General features: G+C 46.3%; 2 protein-coding genes across 4 annotated transcripts in view; one reads left to right on the top strand and one right to left on the bottom strand.

Annotated features, from left to right (window-relative positions):
• The window catches only part of LOC121589101, a 29085-nt gene extending 17507 nt beyond the window's left edge, over window positions 1–11578 (bottom strand). The window contains exon 1 of the mRNA XM_041907746.1: window positions 11237–11578. The gene's annotated coding sequence lies outside the window, so the exon portion shown is untranslated. The remainder of the gene's footprint in view (window positions 1–11236) is intronic.
• Window positions 11579–13260: 1682 nt separating this feature from the next.
• Window positions 13261–21358, top strand: LOC121593701 (DDB1- and CUL4-associated factor 7). Of its 3 annotated transcripts, none has more exons than XM_041916294.1 (4): window positions 13261–13366; window positions 14364–14718; window positions 15091–15531; window positions 18662–21358. In XM_041916294.1, exons 3-4 carry the CDS (start codon window positions 15341–15343, stop codon window positions 19503–19505), a joined length of 1035 nt encoding a protein of 344 aa, XP_041772228.1. In that variant the 5' UTR covers window positions 13261–13366; window positions 14364–14718; window positions 15091–15340; the 3' UTR covers window positions 19506–21358. The 3 variants fall into 3 exon arrangements, with proteins under 3 accessions (XP_041772228.1, XP_041772236.1, XP_041772243.1); XM_041916302.1 differs by lacking the exon at window positions 13261–13366 and adding an exon at window positions 13373–13502; XM_041916309.1 differs by lacking the exon at window positions 13261–13366 and adding an exon at window positions 13509–14290.
• Window positions 21359–22722: the final 1364 nt, after the last annotated feature.

Raw genomic sequence — 22722 nt, forward strand, 5'->3', positions numbered from 1 at the left:
ACAGCAACAACAGCAGAGCAAAAGGGGTTCCAAAGCTTAACGCCCTAAAGCAAATCAACACAAACCCTTCCCACTGTGCCTTCTCCAACCACCCCCTCTTCTCACCCTTACCAGCGAGAGACAGGGAGCTCGGAGAAACTTGAAGCAGCAAAAAACAGTGGAAAAAGCTGGATCCTCCATAACTTCTCACCAGCTCTCCTTCGTTCCCCCTTCCGCCACACCGCTTATTCTTGCAGCAAAAAAAGCAGGGGGAAGGGTAGGGGATGATCTCTTGGGAACACGGTGTGTGTATGTGTGTGTGTGTGTCTGTGAATGTGCGAGAAAACTAAAAATAAAACAGAAATCGGGCAAGTGAATAAACTCTCCTCCGAAAGGGTGGGAAGGAGTGTTGCGTTCGTGGCGCGAGGAGATACTATCTGGCAAAATCTGCCCCCCCCCCTTCCCGGCCCTCCCACAAACTCCAAACAATAAAGCATTATGTGAAAATACTGGTGCGCGCAACCTGGACGAAAGCAAACTACTTCGACAAAGGCGCGGCATCGTTTCGGAATTGTTGCACGGCATTACACACACTGGCGAGGAGAGCGAGTGGGCAGAGCCGACGCGAAGAAGGGAGAAGATGAATCGGGAAAAATGAAAAGCAAACTCCCCTCCCGCCTCAAAGCAAGGGGAATGCCACCGCCGCCAAATCGATCACAATCAACCTAATTACGCTAACTAGCGGGGCCTGCCCCGATAAGTTTAAAAGCAGCTTTTCTGCCGCCCTCGCCCTCCTCCCAGGGCTGTGTGTAGGGGAGGGGGGGGGGGGGGGGAGGGAGAAACAGGTGATTCGAGTTGAAGGTGGAATGAAATTTTTGGCGTTCAACTTCCTGACCGTGGCAACGGTGGCCTCAAGCCGCGGTGCGCAAGCGATGGGAAGCCCGCTACAGCTAGGAAGGGAAAGGGGCGCAGCAGTGGAAAAAAAAGCGAAACATCCGCCGCTGCCGCTGGGAAACACACAATGCAATTAACAATATTTTCTATATTCGGAGCTCGAGCTTTGGACCACACAGGCACACCGGAACACGCTGAGATGCTGCTGCACTGAGAAAGAAGGAAAGACACGGAGAGAGAGAGAGAGAGAAAGAGTGAGAGAGAAAGGGAGAGAGAGAGAGAGAGAGAGAGAGAGAGAGAGAGAGAGAGAGAGAGAGAATCTGGAATGGTAGCCCGGAGTACTATGGCACTTTGGAGGAAAGAGACTTCAGTTATGATAGTAGGTGACGAACCTCTCACACGTGTCAAAAATTGCGTTTCACAGCAATGTCCCAAAAACCCTTGCACACTAGAGGTGTACTCTCTCTCTCTCTGGTGTCGGAATCGGAATCACTAGCTCCACCCGGTGTCAGAGTCACTCGGAGTCATCCGGAGTCGTCCAGAGTAGGCGAAGTTGAAGTCTTTCGCTTTGCTCGTGCACTTCTTCAACGGTCTTTTCTTTCTCGGAATAGCGGTTTGGGTCGACCGGAGTCAGTAGAAGTCCGAGTCGGAGTAGCAGATAAAATACCTGACCAGAAAAAATGATTAATATGACTCCAGATGATTCCAGACGACTCCGGATAATTCCAACTCCGACACTCTGACTCTGCACTGAAGACTCTGCACTCCAGACGATTCCGGAAGGCTCCAGATAACTTCGTAAGACTCTAAATAACTCAGAATGATACCGACAAATTCCGGAGTACTCCGGAGTTTTCCTTGCTCCGGACGACTCCAGACGGCTCCAGACAACTCCAGATGACTCCGGGCGACTTGGGACGACACCGGATGATTCCAACTCCGACATACTCAAGGTAACTCCGAATACGATAGACTTCGGGCAACTTCGACTCCGATCGGCTCCTGAAGACTCTGCACGACTCCAGACGATTCCGGAAGGCTCCAGATGACTTCGTAATACTCTGAATAACTCAGAATGATTCCGACAAACTCCGGAGTACTCCGGAGTTTTCTGGCTCCGGACGACTCCGCACGGCTCCAGACAACTCCAAATGACTCCGGACGACTTGGGATAACTCCGGATAATTCCAGCTCCGACAGACTCAAGACAACTCCGAATCTGATAGACTCTGGGCAACTTCGACTCCGATCGGCTCCTGAAGATTCTGCACGACTCTAAAGATTCTGCACGACCCCAGTCAATTCCGGACGACTCTAGATGACTTCGGACGACTCCGAATAACTCCGAATGATTCGGGCAAACTCCGGACTACTCGGAATAGCTCCGGCACCGGACGGCTCCAGACGACTCCAGATAACTCCGGACGACTTCGGATGACTCCAGACGATCCCAAACAGCTCGGGACCTGCTCTCCAGAATCGATTCCGTGTTTTTTGTCAACTTTACCCCTGCACACAATTGTTGGGAACATAATTTACCCTGTTGCAGATGTCAAAAAGTGGCAATATTTTGACAGCTGTCACACGCATTATTTACGTAACGCTTTTCTCGTGACAGATGTCATCAACCACGTACCGTTAGGCATGACAGGACACACACACCTCTCAATGTACAATTCGTGAAACGGAATGTATAGGAGGTCACAATCCTACCAACCTCATAATAAAAAATAAGAAGAAAAATGTCTATTGTTATGACAGGCGCAAAGCGTGGGGTTTCGCACGAATCTTGGTAACAGATCGGTACTGAAAATAATAGAAATGTCATACGGGAAAGTAAACCCTGTCTCCTTGCAACAGCAGCAGCAGCAGAATAATAATGTGTTGTTTGAAGTTAACAAGTGTGTATTTTGACAAGCCTGGCATTACTTATGAACCTGTACCGAGTTCTTTAAGGTCATTTGCCAAACATTGAAGTCAATTTTCAGAATGTGACTTTTCACCCACATCGATCGTACAAAAAAACCCCCTCCGCAAACAGAAGGGGCAAACGAGCAAGAGACAAGGAGAGGAAAAGAAAAATGAACAAGAGAAGAAAAAAACCCCGAGCCTAAGAGCATTATGGCAACAAGCAGAGCAAGGGACCCGTCCCGTCAGCACAGCAGTTGTACGTGATGCGAGGAGAAAGTATAGCACAAAGAAAAAACAACCGAAGAAAGACACTAAACATGTACAAAACCAGCGTGTGCGTGTGTGTGTTTCCTTTTTGTGAGAAAAATTAGGAGAAAAATCTTCCCAAAATAGACAGAAACGATTACAATAAAAAAAAAAGCAAAAATGGGTGAAAAATAGGCAGTCGAGTAATGAGACGGTAAAACAAACGCAGGCAGAACCGGCCCACGAGATGCTCCGGTTGAGAGGAGTGTGGTGGTTGTGCTCCGCTTCAGCTTCAGCATCCCCGCATCCTTAAAGTCGCTGCCGCCAAAGCGCCGAAATGTGCGCTGTTAACACACAAATTAACCGAAAATAAAATTTGAAGCAAAACTCACGAATACACACACACAAACACAATTGTCTTCCGTCCCGTGGCCAGTTCCCATTTCCGATTCCTTCCGCCCGTTTCTAGCTCGGGAAGTCCGCACCGACCGGCAGGCTCAGCGCAGCAGGGGAGGGAGAAAAAGGTTTCCCTTTCATCCACCCGCATCATCGCAACCCAACCGAGAGGGGATAAATACAACACTGCCGGTGCTGATGTGTGGACTGCTGCAGTGCCTTTTGGTTTAAGGCCCGCCGCAAATTACACACCATCATCCAATTGCCTTTTTTCCATCTGTGGGTCTTGTGTTGCGTGTGTGTGTGTGTGTGTGCCGCCGCTGTGTTATGCTTTTGCCGCTGCTTCTCACGACGGCATATTAACAGGTCATCCCGCAGTGCGCCCAAGCCTCCCACTACCACACACACATACACGAACCAGTAAGAAAGAGAGAAAGAGGGATAGAGCTTGGTAAGGGGGAATATGGGGGGGAGAGGGCATAAAATCGCTTGCGTCTTTTGGCTATCGTCCGACGTTCGTTAGCCTCCCTGCCTGCGCCCTGGCGCGGTGTGTTCGTGTGAGGCTTTAGACAGTAAAACCCCCCCTCAAAAAAAAGGCATCTTTTAAACCATTGCCCTGCGCGGCTTCGCTTTACGATCCGCCGCGCAGTCGCCACCGTATAACGACCGCGATTGCCCAAAACAAAACAACAACAACAAAAAAGGTGGTGGGGAAAAAACAACGAAAAGAAAAACCGCCCGTCGTTCCCATAGGCCCCGCGTGTGGGCCTCCCCGAGGTCGTGGACGAGGGGGGGGGGGTGCGGTGAGTTTTTGGTTTCCCACGGTTGCGCCACCGCCGGGCGAGTTTTGCCACCAGTACCACCATACACACAGCGCACAAAGCGCTACAGAGACTCACCAACACCAGCAACAACACACATATACAGGCGCGCGCGCGCCACTGGGTCGTCAGCGACTCCCCTGGTCAGCCTCCAGGCGCAAAAAATGCTTTTTGGCTCCCGTGTGTGTGTGTGTGTGTGTTGGAAGGCTAACCATCTTTGCTTAATGCACAAGAGTCCATCATTGCACTAGTCGGATGCTCCTTCATGGCCATGGTAGCTGCTTGCCTTTTTCTCTCTCTCTCTCTGTTATTCTAACCTTCTCTCTATATCTCTCTATTTCTCTTTAGGTCGATTACTGGGTGTTTAACTAGTAACTGGAGTGGCTCAGAACGCTTTACACCGTCTAAAAATAAACCACACACACTCGCCCCTAGAGCAAGGAGAGGTTTGTTTGTTTCGCACACAACGGACGGCTGCTGGACGAGGCTGAACCATGCTGACTATTATACGCTCGATTGGTAGGCGCTCGCATGGTGCAGTGGTTTTGCACACGGTCGATCTAACCGACAGGTCGTGGGATCAAATCTTCTATCATCTAGGAGAGAGAGAGGACATCCCGTCCAATCCTTTGAAAGCCTTTTTCGGTTCAACCCGAGAAGACTTAATTAATTAATTAATATAAAAATGTGAAAATACAGAGAATAAAATGGGACCTCTCCTTCAAATTACAGGGTTCAACATTTAACGCCACAAAGAGGTGTAAGTTTAATTTGCCTAAAAATATCTGAAATGAATAAAAAAAATAGCAATTTGTTTTTCTCTCTTTCTCCAAAAAAACATATGAGTTTGTATACCCTCCTTCTCTACCCTCTTTTTCTTAAATTTGCATAGGGAATTTAAAGTGCATTTTCAGCACCGCGCAAGACACACGCAGCGCACGCGATCATTGCGTGCGTGGCACAGAGATGCGCGCGCAGCCCTCTCCCCACCTAAGAACTCTGCTGCTGCAGGTTGGCATCAACTCGCGCACAGTAAAAAAAACGCACGCTACAAAAACGAAAACAAACCCGCCCCAACCCTTTGCAACCTTCCGTGTGTTTGTGTGTGTGTGCTACCGTGGTGTGAATTTGTTCGTTTTTCTACATGCACATTCGCTTACAGTTGCTGTTTTACACTTTTTTATTCCGAACGGGCCATAGACATAAGCTAGCCCTACCGTGGTACACAGAAAGCAGTGCATGTTGCACTCACTGACCACGAAAAATGATGACGCAAACCGTACTGTCACTGAGGCGCGATTAGGTTAAAAAAATTGAGAAAAAGAAACATCAATAAGGGAATGCGGTGCAAAATGGTCACCTGCATTATTGGCAAATAAATTAGCACGTTTTTATCTGGCTTTTAATGATTGGAACACATCGAATACAAATGTTTGATGCACCTGAGAATTATGCACCTCGTCCAGAGTCGTCCAGAGTCGTCCAGAGTCGTTTGGAGTCGCTCGGAGTCGGTCGGAGTCGTTCAGAGTCGGAGTCGTCCGGAGTCAGAGTCATTCAGAATCATCCAGGGTCGTCTGGACGACTCAGGGCGACTCCGGATGACTTCGAACAAATCAGTACGACTCCGGACGACTCTAACTTCGGACGACTCTAACTCAGGACGACTCCAACTCAGGGCGAATCCGGACGACTTCGTACAACTCAGGACGTCTTGGACTCCGGGAGACTCCGGACAACTCCCAACGAATCAGAACGACCCCGGGCGACTTCGAACAACTCCGGGCGACTCTGGACGACTCTGGATGATTCCGACTCCAGGCAACTCGGCCTCTCGGCGATTCCACACGGCTCCAGACGATTCCGAACGACTTCGGATAATGCTGAGTAGACCTACCTTTCGGATTTGGTTCCAAAATTATCGAATTTGGATGGGAGTCGACTCCAGATGTTTATCAACTTTACTAGACCACTAGTATCATTAGTTCAGAGTCGATTGGAGTCGTCCAGAGTCTTCCCGAGTCATCCCAAGTCGCCCGAAGTCGTTTGGAATTGGAGTCCGGGGTCGTCCGGGGTCGTCCAGAGTTGTCCGGAGTTGTCCGGAGTTGTCCGGAGTTGTCCGGAGTTGTCCGGAGCTGTCCGGAGTTGTCGGGAGTCGAAGTCGTTCAGAGTCAGCAGGAGTCGACCGGAGTTGGACCCATTCGGAGTCGTGCAGAGTAGATCGGAGCCGACCGGAATTGGAGTTGGTCGGAGTCAACTGGAGCCATCCGGCGCTATGTGCTTGTGATCAAACATTTCATTTCGTTGTGTTTCTTTGTCTTTCACTTTGCGCGTGGACTTCGTATACAGCACCTTGTTTCACACTCCGGAAGACTCCGACTCCCGGCGACTCCGGGCATTTACGAACGACAACGACAACAATAGAACGAGACATCAATATACATTCCTTATTACGATAATATACAAAGATAGTTTGTGGTGTAAGGGTATGCACAAAGATAATATTGGAAAAAGGCAAAGAAATGCATAAGAAAACGAGAGAAGTTTGGAAACTAAGTAAACAATTGATTTCATTGGTTCATTAAATTGATGATTCATATTCCTAACAGGAATCACTTAAGTCTCAAAAACTCATGACCTGAACTTGCTCAAAAAAATACCAAAAGAATACGAAGGTAAACTGATGTAACAGACGTTTAAATTTAATTTTATATATTTATATTTGGTGCAAATACGTATACTTCTAATTGTATTTCTTGTTCAAGATGTTGAAGCATCGATTGCCGTCAAAAATAATCAACGCGAGGAACCCGTTGGGATACAAATACAAAATCCCTAAAAGTGCCATTTTGCCCTGCCTTCCCGTTTAGGGGCAAATTTCGTATTCAGCTTGACAAAGGCTAGAAACTATCTCCAGGAACAAACGAACGACCTCAAATGCAAGCAGAATTGATGGCAAAGGATAATTGTATGGGTGTGTATGATGTGTGTGTGTGTGTGTGTCACGATGACAGCAGCGCGGACACCTACCGAGCATCACCACCTCACCATTTGCTGCCGCACAGCATCCCTTTTCCCCTGATCGTGCTTACAAATTCTTTGAACACACCTTTCGCTTGGCCAGTAGCATCGTGCACGCGTGTTTTATTGTTTTGTTTCCCTTCGCTTCTTCACTGCATACGTTTCCCAGTGTAGTTGTGGGTGTCAGGTGGAAGAGAAAGAAGAAGCTGGAAAAAACATACCCAAAAACCTTTACGTGCCTTGCACTACCCGAACAATGTGCGGTCTGGTCCGTCTTTCGGCTTCACGCACGTGCGTTAATTTCGTTTCCCCGCGGGAGGGGGCCCGCATGCAAAAAAAAAAAAACAGTGTCGGCTGAGCTCCCCCCGTCCAAGCAAGGGTGCAGACAAAAATGCCCTTACCCTAACCCCCAACCATAACCAGCACGGGACACGACGAACCGCAAGGGGGACGACGGAACGGAACGGAATGTGTTGTTGTGCATTGCAAAAAAAAAACACGGGGAAAAAGAAAGACAGAAAGAAATGAAAACGGAATCTTTCACTCGAACAGTGTCTGTCGCTTCCCACCTCCCCCTCCCCCTCAAACGACCACATTTCGCCTTAACCATGTGCGCGCGCGTGCGCACGCGCATATTACAAACAATCTCGTCGCTTTGCGCGGGTGTAGAGGATCATTTTTTCCAGCTGGGGGAGGGAGTGTAGGGATCGGAGTAGCTCACAATTCAATTTCCCTTTTCTCACTTCCCTTTCCCCTCGCTATCCATATTGAAAGGTGCACTTTCCTGTGCGCAAAACAACATTTCCTTTTGTTTCCATTCCGCGCGCACTAGCGGGTGGCTTGAGCAACATGATCCCCTTCCCCGTTCTCCCCTCCTCCACAAAATGGGCGACGGGTGAGCGGGTGTCTGCGTGCTGTTTAAGTATGTGCATGTGTCTTCCTTCAATAAATTGTGGAGAAAGAAGAAAAAAAAAGCAAGCAAATGATGAGAAGACACGTGCGCGCATTTTTAAATTATTATTATTATTATTTTTTTTTTTGGCAAGCCGGGAAGCACGCTCACACCGAAAAGGACATACCGTTCCCCAACTTCCCGCCTTGCCGGCGCTTCGTGTCGTCTCTTGACAAAGGCACGCGAGACGCACGCGCTGCACCAACAACTTTCCGGTGCATGGGTGCTGGTAGAAACCAAAAAATAAAAAAAAATAAAAACGAGAATGGAAGAAAAAAAAACACTCCCTCGATCGATAGAAGAATGGTCGACAAAATCGATGAGTGGGGGGGAAAAGGGGGGATAAGGTCTGGCTTGTGGGTGGCCGTTCTTGAGGGGTGGTCTCTTGCCGATCCGCTATACCGATCACATTCCCAAGCTCGTGTGTGGCTGTGTGGGAAAGTGGTGATGGACAAACGCAGCGGGTAACACAGAGGTGCGTTCTTTTCATTGCAAGCAACCGACAAGCAGTTCCGACTTCGAGATGTAAGATCATATTCGGATTCGTTCAAATGATCCGGATCTGTAAAGCGAGCGAGTGAAACATGCATCCGTTTTTGAAATGAGCCGGATCATCAGTTCTCTGAGCTAAACAGAGGTGAATGATCGAATGCTCCAAATGAGCAAGTGAGCAGATATTCGGTTCACCGTTCATCTTTCCCCAGATAGAAGAACAGAAAAACGTTATCGATCTTACACGTATATGATTCTTTACACCAAAACGCATGACTAGTCACACCGCTCTGATCCGACTCACGTTTTGGATTCGACCACGAATATGTACCCGCATAAGACATCAAACAATTAAAAAAAAGAGTAACCCAATAACACATTTTGTTAAACAACCACAAAAAAAACCTTGGAGAAGCCCTGTATGTTTTCCTTCTCTTTTTCTGCAAATTTGGCATTAACTGACAGGCTTAGCAGAGAACGAACGACTGTCTGATTGATCCGATCACATGATCCGGATCATCTTTATGAAGGAACCGGAATAGAGCCGGTCTTAAAAAAAAGCATCAAAAGCGGTTGTAGCGCCGGAGCAAGTTCCGATCATCGATTTAGCAAAGTGCTAAAAACAATGTACCCGGAATGTCATGAGCATCACGAGATGTTCACTAACGAAAACAATGAATATATCCGTGGTATATTGATGCTCATAGCTGACACTCAATGACAGTGCGTCATGACATGCCGGACGCGACATGCGAATGCATGAGTCCAACGCGATACACTGACAGACAAGCTGAGCTTAATGCCGGTGCAAGCATAATCATGACATTTTTCGAGCTATGAACAGGGCTGCTAAATGCCACTGTTTCAGTCACGAACACTCATGATTCAAACGAAGCTCAAATAAACTCACGTACACAACTGAGATGATCAGAGGTGAGACTCAAACAGTTGGTGGATCAATCACAATGCTTGATGACATTTTGTTTAGCACCCAACTCTCACTTGGTCACAACATTTTCTGTGGGTGATAATCACAACATTCTTGGGACATACTTGGCGTCACGACCAAGTGACTGACCAAGTGACCAAGTGAAGTGATGTGATGGTCGCATCACCTATTTGAGTCTCACCTCTGATCATCACAGTAGAGCTCGTGACGCTGACATACTTTTGTTTTGACATCTGCAATTTGTCATGACAATGTCAGTGACATTTTGACGAACTGATCTCAGTAAAAAAAAAGTCATGACATAGTGATTGGCCAGATTTTGATCACCGATCACACCAATCGTGTTTTGACATCTCTGATTATCACAATTGAGTACGTGAAGCTGACATGGATTTTGTTTCAGTCCGATTGTTGCAGCGCTGGTCGCAAGTCGCAAAGTCTCTACTAGTCACCCGATGTGATCCTTCCAACCCCTCCAAACCATGCCACCTCTATGACAGTGGCACACGGTTCCGCTCCCCCACTGTAAAACCAGCGGCGACGATCGGAAGCAGTTCCGGAACAGCGAAGCATTCGAATTCGGTTCCTCGGTTGCGCTTTCTGTTGCGCACCGGCCCATCACTACTGGGAAGCGGAACGAATAGTTGATCGTGTGTGTGTGTGTGTGCGTGAATGGCAGAGGGACGGGTGGGGGCAGCGGCGGTGGCGTAGGTGATGGAGATTGTGTTCCCTTACGAAAAGCTCGACTGCAACGTGGTTGTGTGTGTGCGTGTATGCGCGTGTTTGAAAGACGTTCCAGCGCAGCAACGTTCAGGTGGCGTTTTGTTTCAGCATTTGTGGCTTGCGCACAAACACACACACGCGCGCACGCATACACAGACAAGGGTTTTTGGTGCGCTTCTTCAGCTGCTTGGTTTGCTTTTCTTTTTCTTTTCTTTTTTTGTTTCGCCCAAACGCGATCATCATCGACAGTTGGCTAGCGAAAGGAAAACAATAGCCCCCAGAGCTCAGTTTGTGACACATACATACACGCACACATACGCACACGGTGCAAGGCGAGTGCATGCACACTTACATCACACACATACAGCCATGTTACAAAGTCACGAACACGCACACACGCACGGATTAAAGCAGATGCGATGGGAACGCAGATCGAACGATTTAGCATGCACTTTTCCTTTACTTACACACTGTAGCGAGAGCGAGAGAGCGAGAGAAAGAAAGAAAGAGAGGCAAACGTAGAAAAAGACGAAAGTAGCCTACACACACTCATACACAGAGAAAAAAAAAACACAAAAAGAAACAGGCTTCGCTGGCACCTTGAACGGGTGTGTGCGAGCCCTCTTCTAGCCTTCTTGCGCGAGGCAGAATAAAAAATGGTGTTCGTTTCTTTTTCCTCTTCCGTTTTCTTTTTTCTTCTCCCCGTTTTACCATCGCCTCCGACTGGCCGAACCGGACCACACGTACACACAGAAAGCACTCTTAGCTCATTTCACAAAAGTCAACAACAACAACAGCAGCAGCACAACGAACTAACGGCAACAACAAAAATATACTACACCAGCAAGCACTTACATCTTCCTTCACGCAGACTCCTCACACGGCTGCTTCATGCTTCTGCAACGTAGTGAATTCACGGCCGCACTATGGGCGGAACGAAGAGGTGCTGCACACGCGCTGCATTGAGGCTGAGGCTGCTGCTGCTGCTGCTGCTGCTTCTTCTCAATTTTGCAACCACACAAACGCACACACAGAGACAACTACACACAGATACGCAGGGATGTCCGTGTCCTACCGGAGCGCTACTGCAGCGAGATGCTCGACACGCTTTTCATTTTCGGACTGTTCCTCTCTCGCTTGTTCCGTACGCGGTACCGTACGTCATGCGTTGTGGAATGGCCCGTCCGTTACTGGCAGGTTGGTACATACGTCGCGCACGGTGAAGTGATGGACGGTCGGGCTTTTGGCACAACGCAAACAGTGCAGTCGCAAACGCTAGACAGTGCTCGTTGTGATTGTATGCCTATGATTTAAATCGGTTGTTTTGCATTCGATTTATTATTTAGCAGAGTTTTTTTTTTCTTTCAGCCTGTCCTTTCGTTAATGTTGAGAATAGTTAGCATTTTATTGATTTCATGGTACAGTACCTTTTATCTGGCTGTCCATTTATCCGTGTTGTTGAGAAATGACAGTTTAATACAAAAGTGATATTGCGTTATAAGGTTGATATTAAAAAAAAAACAATTATTACAGCACATTTTAAGAACACAAAATACTATATTTCATGGCAATTTTCAAATATTCTCAATGGAAAAACATGAAGTTAATAAAAAATAGGTATTTTTTATCAAAACATAAGATAGTTTTACAAAAAAAAATCAGGAATTTGTGATTAAGAACATCCATTGACCCATTATCCGTGTTATTTGCATATCCGGGCGATATCGAGTCCCGATGAGCCCAGATAAACGGGGATCCATTGTACCGCGAAAATTTCGGTTCGTGTATTTCCAGCCTAATAGAGCCTTTAAATGCGAAGTTGGAGATACGCAGTTTTATAAACTTGACAGTTCTTTGAAAAAATTGTGTGAAAATTGTGAAAAAATGTAATGCAAAATATATCCTTTTGTTTGAATTATGTTTATATATTATAAATTTTTCTTCGAACAAAATTAAATCGATTACGTATCTGTGCTAAAGTGGATGTGATTTTATGTAATGCGCTGTCTTTTTTATGGGATTGGCAGATAACGTCGGACGAGTATTTAATCATAAACGTTAAACTCTAAAAACCATCCAAATAGTCGCAATATGAATAACAAATTCGTTTGACAGCACGTGCGTTAAAATAGTATGCGATGAAGCACGAACACAACCCTTACAAATTATTGTTTAAACAACAATTTTGTAAATTACCCTTACGAGAAATAAAAAAAAAAAATTTGTAAATTAGAGTTGGCCAGATAAATACCAATCGAGAAATGACAGTTTTTTCTTCCATCTAATAGGGCCTTTATAGACGTTCTACGGTAACTATTAATCCACGTAGCTCTGGAGCAAACCGTACTTGATTCAATTAAGGCGCTATAACACTGAGAAACACATATGCTAGATATACGATTGGGAATCAGAATTTTCACTCGGTTTTGCATTTCGAGCGGATCGTTCGGTCAAATCAAGTCAATGACAGGTTGAAAGAAACATAGAGCGACAACGTCTCGCGCGACAAAAAGTAGCTCAAAATTTCACTCCGTGTAGATCAAAGTAGCTCATTGCACCCAGTCAACATAAATGTTTATAATTTAAAAACATAAAATGTGTTCAAGATTTTGTTCCTGAGTTTTAAATTAGTCTGGGTCGTGAACATACTGGATAATTTGTTTGTTTCGGATGCAAAACAAATGTCACGCGAGCCAAGTAGCTCTGTTTGCCAAATTGAGCTACTGGTCGAGACGTCGTCGCTCTATGTCTATTTGAACGGTAAGTGCCAGAGCTACATGTCTGCACTGTAGTAGGCCCTTCATTCTCCACCATGCTGGTGTGACCACACCTGGCCGAACAGAACGCAACGCTTCACGGCAGACGGAGCGCGCACCCTAGCGGCGGATCCCCGAAACCACTGGCCGCTGCGTGCGAAGCGTCAAGCGTTGCGAAATCTGTCAAAAACACGGCACGGCTGGGTGAAGTCATTACTAGAGCGCAAAGGTAATAAAGGGAGGGGGACAAAAAAAAAAGGGAACCGAATAGCCAGTGAAAAACTTACTTTAGTTAATGAAAACTATCACACGTGCGTGCGTGCAAGCGTCCCCCCGGCCGGGACAGTGTCTGTCCTTCCGCACCGGTACGTACCTCCCTTCCCCGAGGCCCCCGAGGGTGCAAAGTGAAAACACACGCATCACCACCACCACCACCAGCCGCTCCACCACGGCCACAGACAGCCCGAGAGAGGTTGATGCGCCCCCGAGGATGCGCCACCGCAGCAGCCGGGAGAGGGAAGAGTGCGAATCGATTGCGTCTTTTGTCTGGCCTGGGGCAGACAACGTTGCTCACACTATCAACAAAACGGCAAAACTAATTCCACCATCACCAGCTCGATCCACCACCCCCCCGCTCGCCTCCTTCGATTGGTCACAATCAATCAACCAACACCACCGAACACGCACGCACACACACGCGGTTACCAAGCGCATTGGTGAAGGTGTTGTTGTTGTTTTTTGTGTGTGTGCGACAAAGGCGGCACGATCAAAACAAGATGAATCAACGGTGAAACCCCCACCGCATCCCATCCCCATCTTGGCCTGCTTCTCCGAGTGCTGCATTATTCGTCCTACCAGGCAGCTTGGTCTTGCCGGCGGAGAATTTACTTCCAGTTGCCAGTTGGTGGTCGGTGTTGTTGTTTGTTTTGCTTCTAGCGACTTTGGGGCGTTTCGATTCGTCTCGTTGTTGGTGGTGGAAAGCGCCATCCAACCTAAGCGGTGTCGAGCTTAAAGGAAACAACCGGACACTGCAAACGTTTTGTTGCCTTGCTTGCGTTTAGGCATTTGAGCAAAACTCTCCCTCATCGCCTGCCTTTCTGACATTGCCGTTCGATGTGGCTCAGTGTAGTGTCAAGTCATTGTGAATTATATTGTAAAAATACAAAGATTGTTGTTCTAGCCAGCGCCATTATTAACCCCCTGTTTTTCCCAACTCTCCCTTTAAGGGTGCAGCGTGACCGGTTAGCTTTTCCTGCTCCTTTCGGTCCCGGTCCCGGTCGTCGGCTGTACGTTCGTCGCTTGTACCGCTCCGCAAGCGTAGGCATCACCGCATGCGTCAGCAGCAGCAGCACGGGAGCAAAGGAAACAGTGAAACATCACCACGCGCACCCACCTGACAAACACACCCGCACCAACCCGCAGAGCCGAGGGCAGCCGAGACGTGCCGTGGCAGAGAAAGAGCGTGTGTGTGTGTGTGTGTGTCGGTCTGTTTTTTTGTTGTTGAGATATTTATGGTGCTTCCAATCCAAGTTCGAACCGATCGCAAAAACCCGATATAAATAGGTTTGCGCGCGCTACCGGGTGAGTAAAAAAAAAAATCAACCGTTCTGCTCTTCCGTCATATCCTCTCCCGCTCCCGCTTTCCCGCTCATGCCCCCTTCCCTTCAGTTCTAATTGTGTTGCGATGAAAAACCTGAAAGTTATCAGATCGCGGGCGTTCAGGAAAATCACCTACACACACACACATGCACGAACTCGAATGCACTTTGGGTGGTACGCGCGGCGTACATTGCACCCGAGGAATTTGGGTGCATTTGCAGCACAGTGACACACGTCGCGTCGTGCAATCGGGTTTTCGCTTTAGAACCAAAAAAAAAAAAAACAACAGAAAAAAGCCTTTTAAAAAGCCATCTTCCCAATGGATAACCTGCGACGTATCATTCATCTTTCCAGGGACTTTCCGGTGGACGGGGCGGTACAGGAGGACGCACCGGGCAGCCTAGCCGACGCGTGCACCACCGCGAGTGGGAGCATCATCCGTTCCTCCGCGCCGAGGACGGTTGTTGCCCCGTCCTCGTTCTCCGGCTTTACCGCACACCGGGGCGGCCAAACCCGCCGGCAGCTGGAGCAGCAGCAGCAGCAGCAGCAGCAACCGGAGCAGCCAGCCGTGCACGACCGGTTACGGCCCGCGCCGCCAAGAAGCATGTCCGGCACGACGGGCAAGCGCAAGGAGATCTACAAATATCTCGCCCCATGGCCGCTCTACTCGATGAACTGGTCGGTGCGGCCGGACAAGCGGTTCCGGCTCGCCCTCGGCAGCTTCGTCGAGGAGTACAACAACAAGGTGCAGATCATCAGCCTGGACGAGGACACGAGCGAGTTCAGCGCGAAAAGGTATACACACACACGTACACCACACGCGGTCGGTCGAGTTTTTTTTTTTGTTTGGTTTGGTTTTGTAGTGCTGTGTAGTGTAGAGTGCAAAATTGGGCCAAAGATCGCAAAATCCATTTGGCCAGCAATAGAACGTTTAGCGAATGATTTCATTGTAGAAGACTTATTGTTTGTGCAGACTTTTCCATCGAGCCTTTGCCACGGTTTGGCAACCAACAAGTTGCATTACAGGGCTTTCCAAGTCACTTTCGAATGTGCACATAACAATTCACCGCCTCCAATGATGTTTTTCCCGTTGAAGTATTGAAAATCAAGCTGAAGAAATTGAAAATTATGATGATGGAAATGAAATTTCAGATTGATGTGGATTAACATGTTTCACGCGATGAATAATATTTTTTACATGCTAAACTGACTTGGAAAAGCATGTATTTATTTACCTTGCCTATGTTCTCGGTGATTTCTTGCTTGTGGTTGAATATAACTTTTTTTTTATTTGATATAAGTTAACGCATTTGTACCACTATGATTCAAATAACGGACACTCGCCGTGTTTTTATTGAATTTCTGCCTATCCAGTCGGCATTTTACCGCCGTCAGGCATTCTTGCTTCGATAACTCCTATTAATCTGCTTCCGATGCATTGAGGTACATCAAAATTCATTGCAGAAGTAGTAATCAACGTGACAACCACTGTGCTTTAACATATTGTGCTCTGAATTAAAACACGTATTAAATACTGTCCGGAATTCAAAGCAGTTTTTTTTTTCTTTTAAATTCCGGACAGCCGAATTGTGAATTGTGATTGATTGCATAAAATATGTTTTTAGACAGTGATCATTTCGTAATAATAATAAAACAACGATATTTGAAGATGAATGTGACAAATGCCTTAATGATCGTACTGACCTTAAAAGATGTTAAAAGCTACAACAAAGTGTAGTGTATATGTGAGTGTGAAGATTATAAACGAAATTTTGGGCCTGTCCGGAATTCCGGAATCAAAACGTCCGTAATTTGAAGCGCGAGCTCTTCGAAGCTGTCCGGAATAGGAAACAAAATAGCGTTGCAGTTTCGTGGGGTTTTGGCAATGTTTTAAATATTGTTTTGGAATTCTTCTTTTTCATCGAACTAAATAGTTTTGCTTGAGATAAGTGAGTTAAACAGAGGTATGACCAATTAAATTTGAATGAGTAAGAAAATATTAGATACCAAAATGTCTTAAGTGTCCTTAATGCAAAGCAATACCGTACAAATTTTGCGGGAATTACTGGATTAACTGGAGGGACTATACCGTCAAGATCTGACCACTACATCTACAAAAGGTTTATTTCTGTTTAATCAGAATTTTTCACATTTCTAGTTTATTATGTAACCAGAACTAACTCTTTGAGATATTACATTTTCCAATGTACAACATATTGATGTTCTAATTTTTGGCGTGCACGTTAGCATCCATGGTGTGATTGGTCTTCTTTGTGTGCAAAAACTCACAACAAGAATCATAGTTTTGCAACCTTTGATGTATTTTTGAATGCTTTTAACGGAAGAATTTGTGTGAGACCAGCTCTAACATCATAAATAACTTTGAACTGATCAATTCGGATAGCAAATTCATGTTTTTTTATTAGCAGGCAAGTCATAGACAATGTTTTGCATTTATGTCCATAGGTGATGTCATTAACGCTAGAAAATTACCTAATTTCTAAATGATTTAAGCTTTACTTGAGCAACCATAACATTGCCTCCCAACGGTAGTGCGACTGACAGCCAAAAGTCCCACTGCAGTCCAAAAGCATCATTAGCAAAAAATGAATGTTTCCTGAATTTCGTTCGGCTCACAAGTTCACACAATGTTTTTTACCTTACCAGGTAGAACGTGAGCCTGTTCAATTCGTGTCTTTTCTGCATCGCGGAAAAGTTGCCTTATCCTATTATCCAATTCATCTCTTTTCCTTGTACAGTGGAACTCCTCATAACGAGTTTTTCGCATAAAGAGCAAATCGCAATACTCAACAAATACAGAGCTGTTACAGAAGTTTCGATTTGAAATCCGTTAAATCCACGTTAAGCTACTTGAAATCGGCGCCAGATTTACAAATCCGCGAATGGAAATGGACCGAATGTGGAAAAACGCTGGCAACAGATTTTTTCCTATCAGTTCAATGCGGTGTTTCTTTTTCGCGATCAGATCAACGGCTGTCTTCCGCAGTACGAGCTACCCCCTTTTAAATTAGTTCATTTCTTACCATTGGCAATACTTTTCTGCCCTAATTCTTATAGATATAGAACAAAAAAAATTGAAGAAAACAAAAACTCTATGATATTCGATACTTGAGTAACTGCATCCAACAATTTGATACGTTTTAATTTGGCATTCGTAACGTAATATCTATCCTGCTAATTTCTCGAATTCACAAATGATTCCCTACAATTTTTTGAAAATTCTTACCACCAGTGTCATCCACATCAGAATAGTATTAAACTTCCTTCAACAACTCGGAAATTCATGCCTTTGGTTGACTTTTGGGGCATCCTCGCTAAACGGTTTGCCAGGAGTTCTAATAACTGGGGGACACTTTATAAACTCTTTCTTACGTGAAATGAACTTAATGTAATGGGAATTGTACGCTCTAGCACCCAAATCCAATAGGAATTTCCAAGCAGCCTGTCCAAAAAGGGTGTCATAGAGTCCAAATTCCGAAATGTAAAATTACTTCCAATAAGAAAGAATCAAGGAAGTGTCCCACAACTAGGAGAATCTCTGGAAAACCTTGTATCATGACAAGGTGGTCTAAAGAAAGTTTTAGCAGCTTCGAACATTTTCCCCAGAGGAAAATCAGCTGTTGCTGTACCGAGAAATGCGGAATACAGGTGGAAGAACGTTAGTTTCGTCTGATTTACAGGCTCTCGAGACTTCACGATTGGTAAACATTTAATGCATTTCTTTAATTTTGATTATCGCTCAGGCAAATGAGTTGCTAGAAAATGCAAGAAAAGCCGAATCGGATAAAGATACTGAAATCATCATAAATGTATATTGAATAGTAATGATTAAAGTAAGCACTTTCTCTTGCTCTCTCTCTGTAACTCATTCCTATCTACGCTTTACGCTCATCCTCTCTCCCAGCACGTTCGATCATCCCTATCCGACGACCAAGATCATGTGGATACCGGACTCGAAGGGCGTGTATCCGGATCTGCTCGCGACCAGCGGCGACTACCTGCGGCTGTGGCGGGCCGGTGAGCCCGACACCCGGCTCGAGTGCGTGCTGAACAACAACAAGAACAGTGACTTCTGCGCCCCGCTCACCTCGTTCGACTGGAACGAGGTCGACCTGAACCTGGTCGGCACGTCCTCGATCGATACGACCTGCACGATCTGGGGGCTCGAGACGAGCCAACCGCTCGGGCGCGTCAACCTCGTCTCCGGCCACGTCAAGACGCAGCTGATCGCGCACGACAAGGAGGTGTACGACATTGCGTTTTCGCGGGCGGGCGGCGGCCGCGACATGTTCGCGTCGGTCGGCGCCGACGGCAGCGTGCGCATGTTCGACCTGCGCCACCTCGAGCACTCGACCATCATCTACGAGGATCCGGCCCACACGCCGCTGCTGCGGCTCGCGTGGAACAAGCAGGACCCGAACTATCTCGCGACGGTCGCGATGGACAGCTGCGAGGTGATCATACTGGACGTGCGCGTCCCGTGCACCCCGGTCGCCCGGCTCAGCAATCATCGCGCGTGCGTGAACGGGATCGCGTGGGCGCCGCACAGCTCCTGCCACATCTGCACGGCGGGCGACGACCACCAGGCCCTGATCTGGGACATCCAGCAGATGCCGCGACCGATCGAGGACCCGATCCTCGCGTACACCGCGGCCGAGGGCGAGGTCAACCAGATACAGTGGGGCGCCACCCAACCGGACTGGATCGCGATCTGCTACAAAACGGCGTGCGAAATACTGCGCGTCTAAGGCCGTTCCTCTGTTAGGCCTTTAGCGGTTGTTTTTATTTTCTACATTTTTATTTTATTTTTTACAATTTTTTTTTCCATTGCAAACCCATTACGCTCAGAGGGTACAGTGGGGCAGCCCAACACCCCTAACACTCGCTATCCAATTTATGCTGTAGGTAGATTTTTTTTTTTTTGGATTAGTTTACACTAGATTAATTTACATCCACGCCGCGGTACACACGCGGTGCTGGAACGAAAATTGTACATTTGATTGGTTTGATGAGTCTAAACCATTCCTCCCCCCCCCCCCCTCCCCACCCTGTGCGCTACAGCAGGCTCGAACCTGCGCGCACAAACGTGTCACCATTGTCTGGCTTTGTAGCATTGAGAGATTCGAACTTACCTGCTAATGATTTTGAATGCGACTTATTGTTTGTTGCAAAAGAGTAGCTTTTATTTACACCAACAACGGCACCATGCCATGCACCGCCACATACTCAATGCGCGCACCCCTCTACGCAGCATCAATACGCAAAAAGACATGTTTGACACGGAGTGTTCGAACGAACGTATAGGTTAAGCAGCTTCCTGCGCTAGCTCTGCACACACAGCTGGGCGGGAAAGCATTCTTTCACGCTTCCACTCCTCCTCAACACACTGCGCTGTATCATTTACGCGTCGGAAGGCAAGGGCGATAGTTCGTAGAGGTGGCTTTACATACCGCAGTCCCCGGAATCCTGACGACCGGTGAACCCTTCAAATGAGCCTAATTTGAATAATCGTGCAACAGTTAGAATATGTAATCCGGTATGAAAATTCACTGCACCCTCCCTCCAGAAGGGGGTGTCGTTTCAATTGTAATTATTTTCTTTTTTTTTATGTACTTACTTATTGCTTAAATGGAGATACTTCTCTATTGTTGAACACAACCCCTGCAATCAGGAGTCGTAGCTAAACCTTCCCTTGTAGTGCTAAAAAGGAGAACCTACTGGGCCCCTTCCGGGTTTTCCGGGGTTCTCTCTAGTCCAGGTTTCACTGTGCTACCCCCGCTGCATAGTTTGTTTAGGTGTATGTTTAGGATTTTTTTTTAAATGTTTTGTCATACTTTATTAAATTGTGCAACTTTTATCCCAAAACCCCATGTATCCTTGCCCGCCCTCTTTTCGTGCTGTAATACAGCTAGGGAATAGTTACAATTACTGAACGGCGCAAATGCAGCACAGACTACGGTAGACAACGCTCGGAGAACCCAACTGCACACGAGAGGGGTTTGAGCGGGCGAACACCGAAAACAATCGACCTTTCCACTGTGCTGCTCATAGGCAGCTATTATGTTTTAAATTATTTTCCTAATTTTCGACAATCGCGTGTCCGGGCAGCACTCCCCGGAACGTTGGTACAATACCGAGAACGGTTTAACCTGCCGAATCGCTTCTTTTTTTTTTAACCACTGAGCGACTTTGAGGTTATTTCAGAACGGCCTGTGTGTTGATAGTGTTGGAGGAATACCAAAAACAACAGAAAAATGCTACGGCTTTTTTCCCCTGCTGAAGCTATATACTTTACTCGACGGCCTAGCGATAGAAAAATCAAACCGTAAAAGGAAAGCGTGTCCGTTTTGGTTCGATGCTTCAGATGTTTCATCCTTCCTGTGCTGTCCTTGCAGGGCTTTCCATATCACTTTCGAATGTGCACATCATTACTCACCGCCTGCAAGATATTTTTCCACAGCTGTCACATAGTGTATGGACATCACAATAAAACTTCAGTTCTTACGCATGGTTGATGGGTGGTCCAATGGTACAGTCGTCAACTCGAACGACTCAATAACATGCCCACCATGGGTTCAAGCCCCGTACGGACCGCGTCCCCCCGTAGCAAGGATGTGACTATATCCCCGGCTGTGTGGTAATGAATTAAGTCTCGAAAGCCTTATTAGGCGCCGGAATGTCCGCGTAGGACGTTACGCCAAGTAGAAGAAGAAGACACGATTTTCAACACATCACAAAGAGAACTGTCTCAAACTTAATTCAACTGTTGAGAATGTTGAGTGTTCAAAATCATGTGGAAGAACTGAAAATCTTTATTGTGATGCAAATACAAAATTCGACAGCTGTTGAAAAACGTCTTGGAGGCGGTGTTGAATAATGATGTACACATTCGAAAGTGACTTGGAAAAACCCTTGTACCTTTCGTGTAATACTACATTTTGTAACACTGAAGCAAACAATAAGCGCATGGACAGACATACACACACGCACACACATACGGGGATTTCCAAGTCACTTTCGAATGTGCAAATAATTATTCACCATCTTCAAGATGTTTATCAACAGCTGTCAAATGTTTGATATGCATCACAACAAAATTTCAGTTCTTACACTTGATTTTCAACACATCACCAAGAACTGTCAAACTCAAGCCAGCTTGAGATGCGTTGAAAATCATGCGGATGAACTGAAAAACTGTTCTGATGCAAATGCAACATTTGACTGCTGTTGAAAAACATGTTGGAGGCGGCGAATAGTGATGTGCACATTCGACCGTAGCTCGGAAAACCCTGCAAAGGTGTATCATTATACTCAGTTATTTAAACATGGACATAAGAAAAGTAATAGGAATAGAAGAAGAAGAAAAAAAACACAAACGATGGGATTATACTTCTCTAGTATTGGGTGTTGTAGGTTAATATATTTCTTTTTTGTTTTTACTTTTACCATCAAGGCCAGAGCGTCCTATTATTGCACTGTAATGCCGTGCATCGCACAGATATGCAACCTGGTCTGGAACCTAAAGGATAGCCTAATATAGTACTGTTGTGGGCAAGGTGTTGTGCTATAATAGGATGGCAAAAAAAAAACACACACACACATGCTAGCTGATTATATGTATACATATAATTGTGGATTATTTAAGATTACTTTAAGTGTAATGGCAACACACAATGCTGGTGGTAGTATGACGAGCCAGATTTTTGTGCACCCACTGACTCACGGAAAAAGAAAACTTACAACAACAAAAAAGAGGGACGATTTTGTGAAAAGAAGAAAAAGAAGAGGAAGAAACACGTTGTGAAACACAAGCGAATCGGCCCGAGAACGGGGGCAAAAACACTGTAACTGTAACGAGCAAAAACTGCGCAAAACGTAAAGGGGCACACCTAAGGGCGCTCTATGCCTTAAATGTATAGCAATGATGCTTTTCGGGGTGGCATCGTTTTGATCACACACATAGGG

The sequence above is a fragment of the Anopheles merus genome, chromosome X (genome assembly GCF_017562075.2).
Source record: "Anopheles merus strain MAF chromosome X, AmerM5.1, whole genome shotgun sequence".
Classification (NCBI taxonomy): domain Eukaryota; kingdom Metazoa; phylum Arthropoda; class Insecta; order Diptera; family Culicidae; genus Anopheles; species Anopheles merus.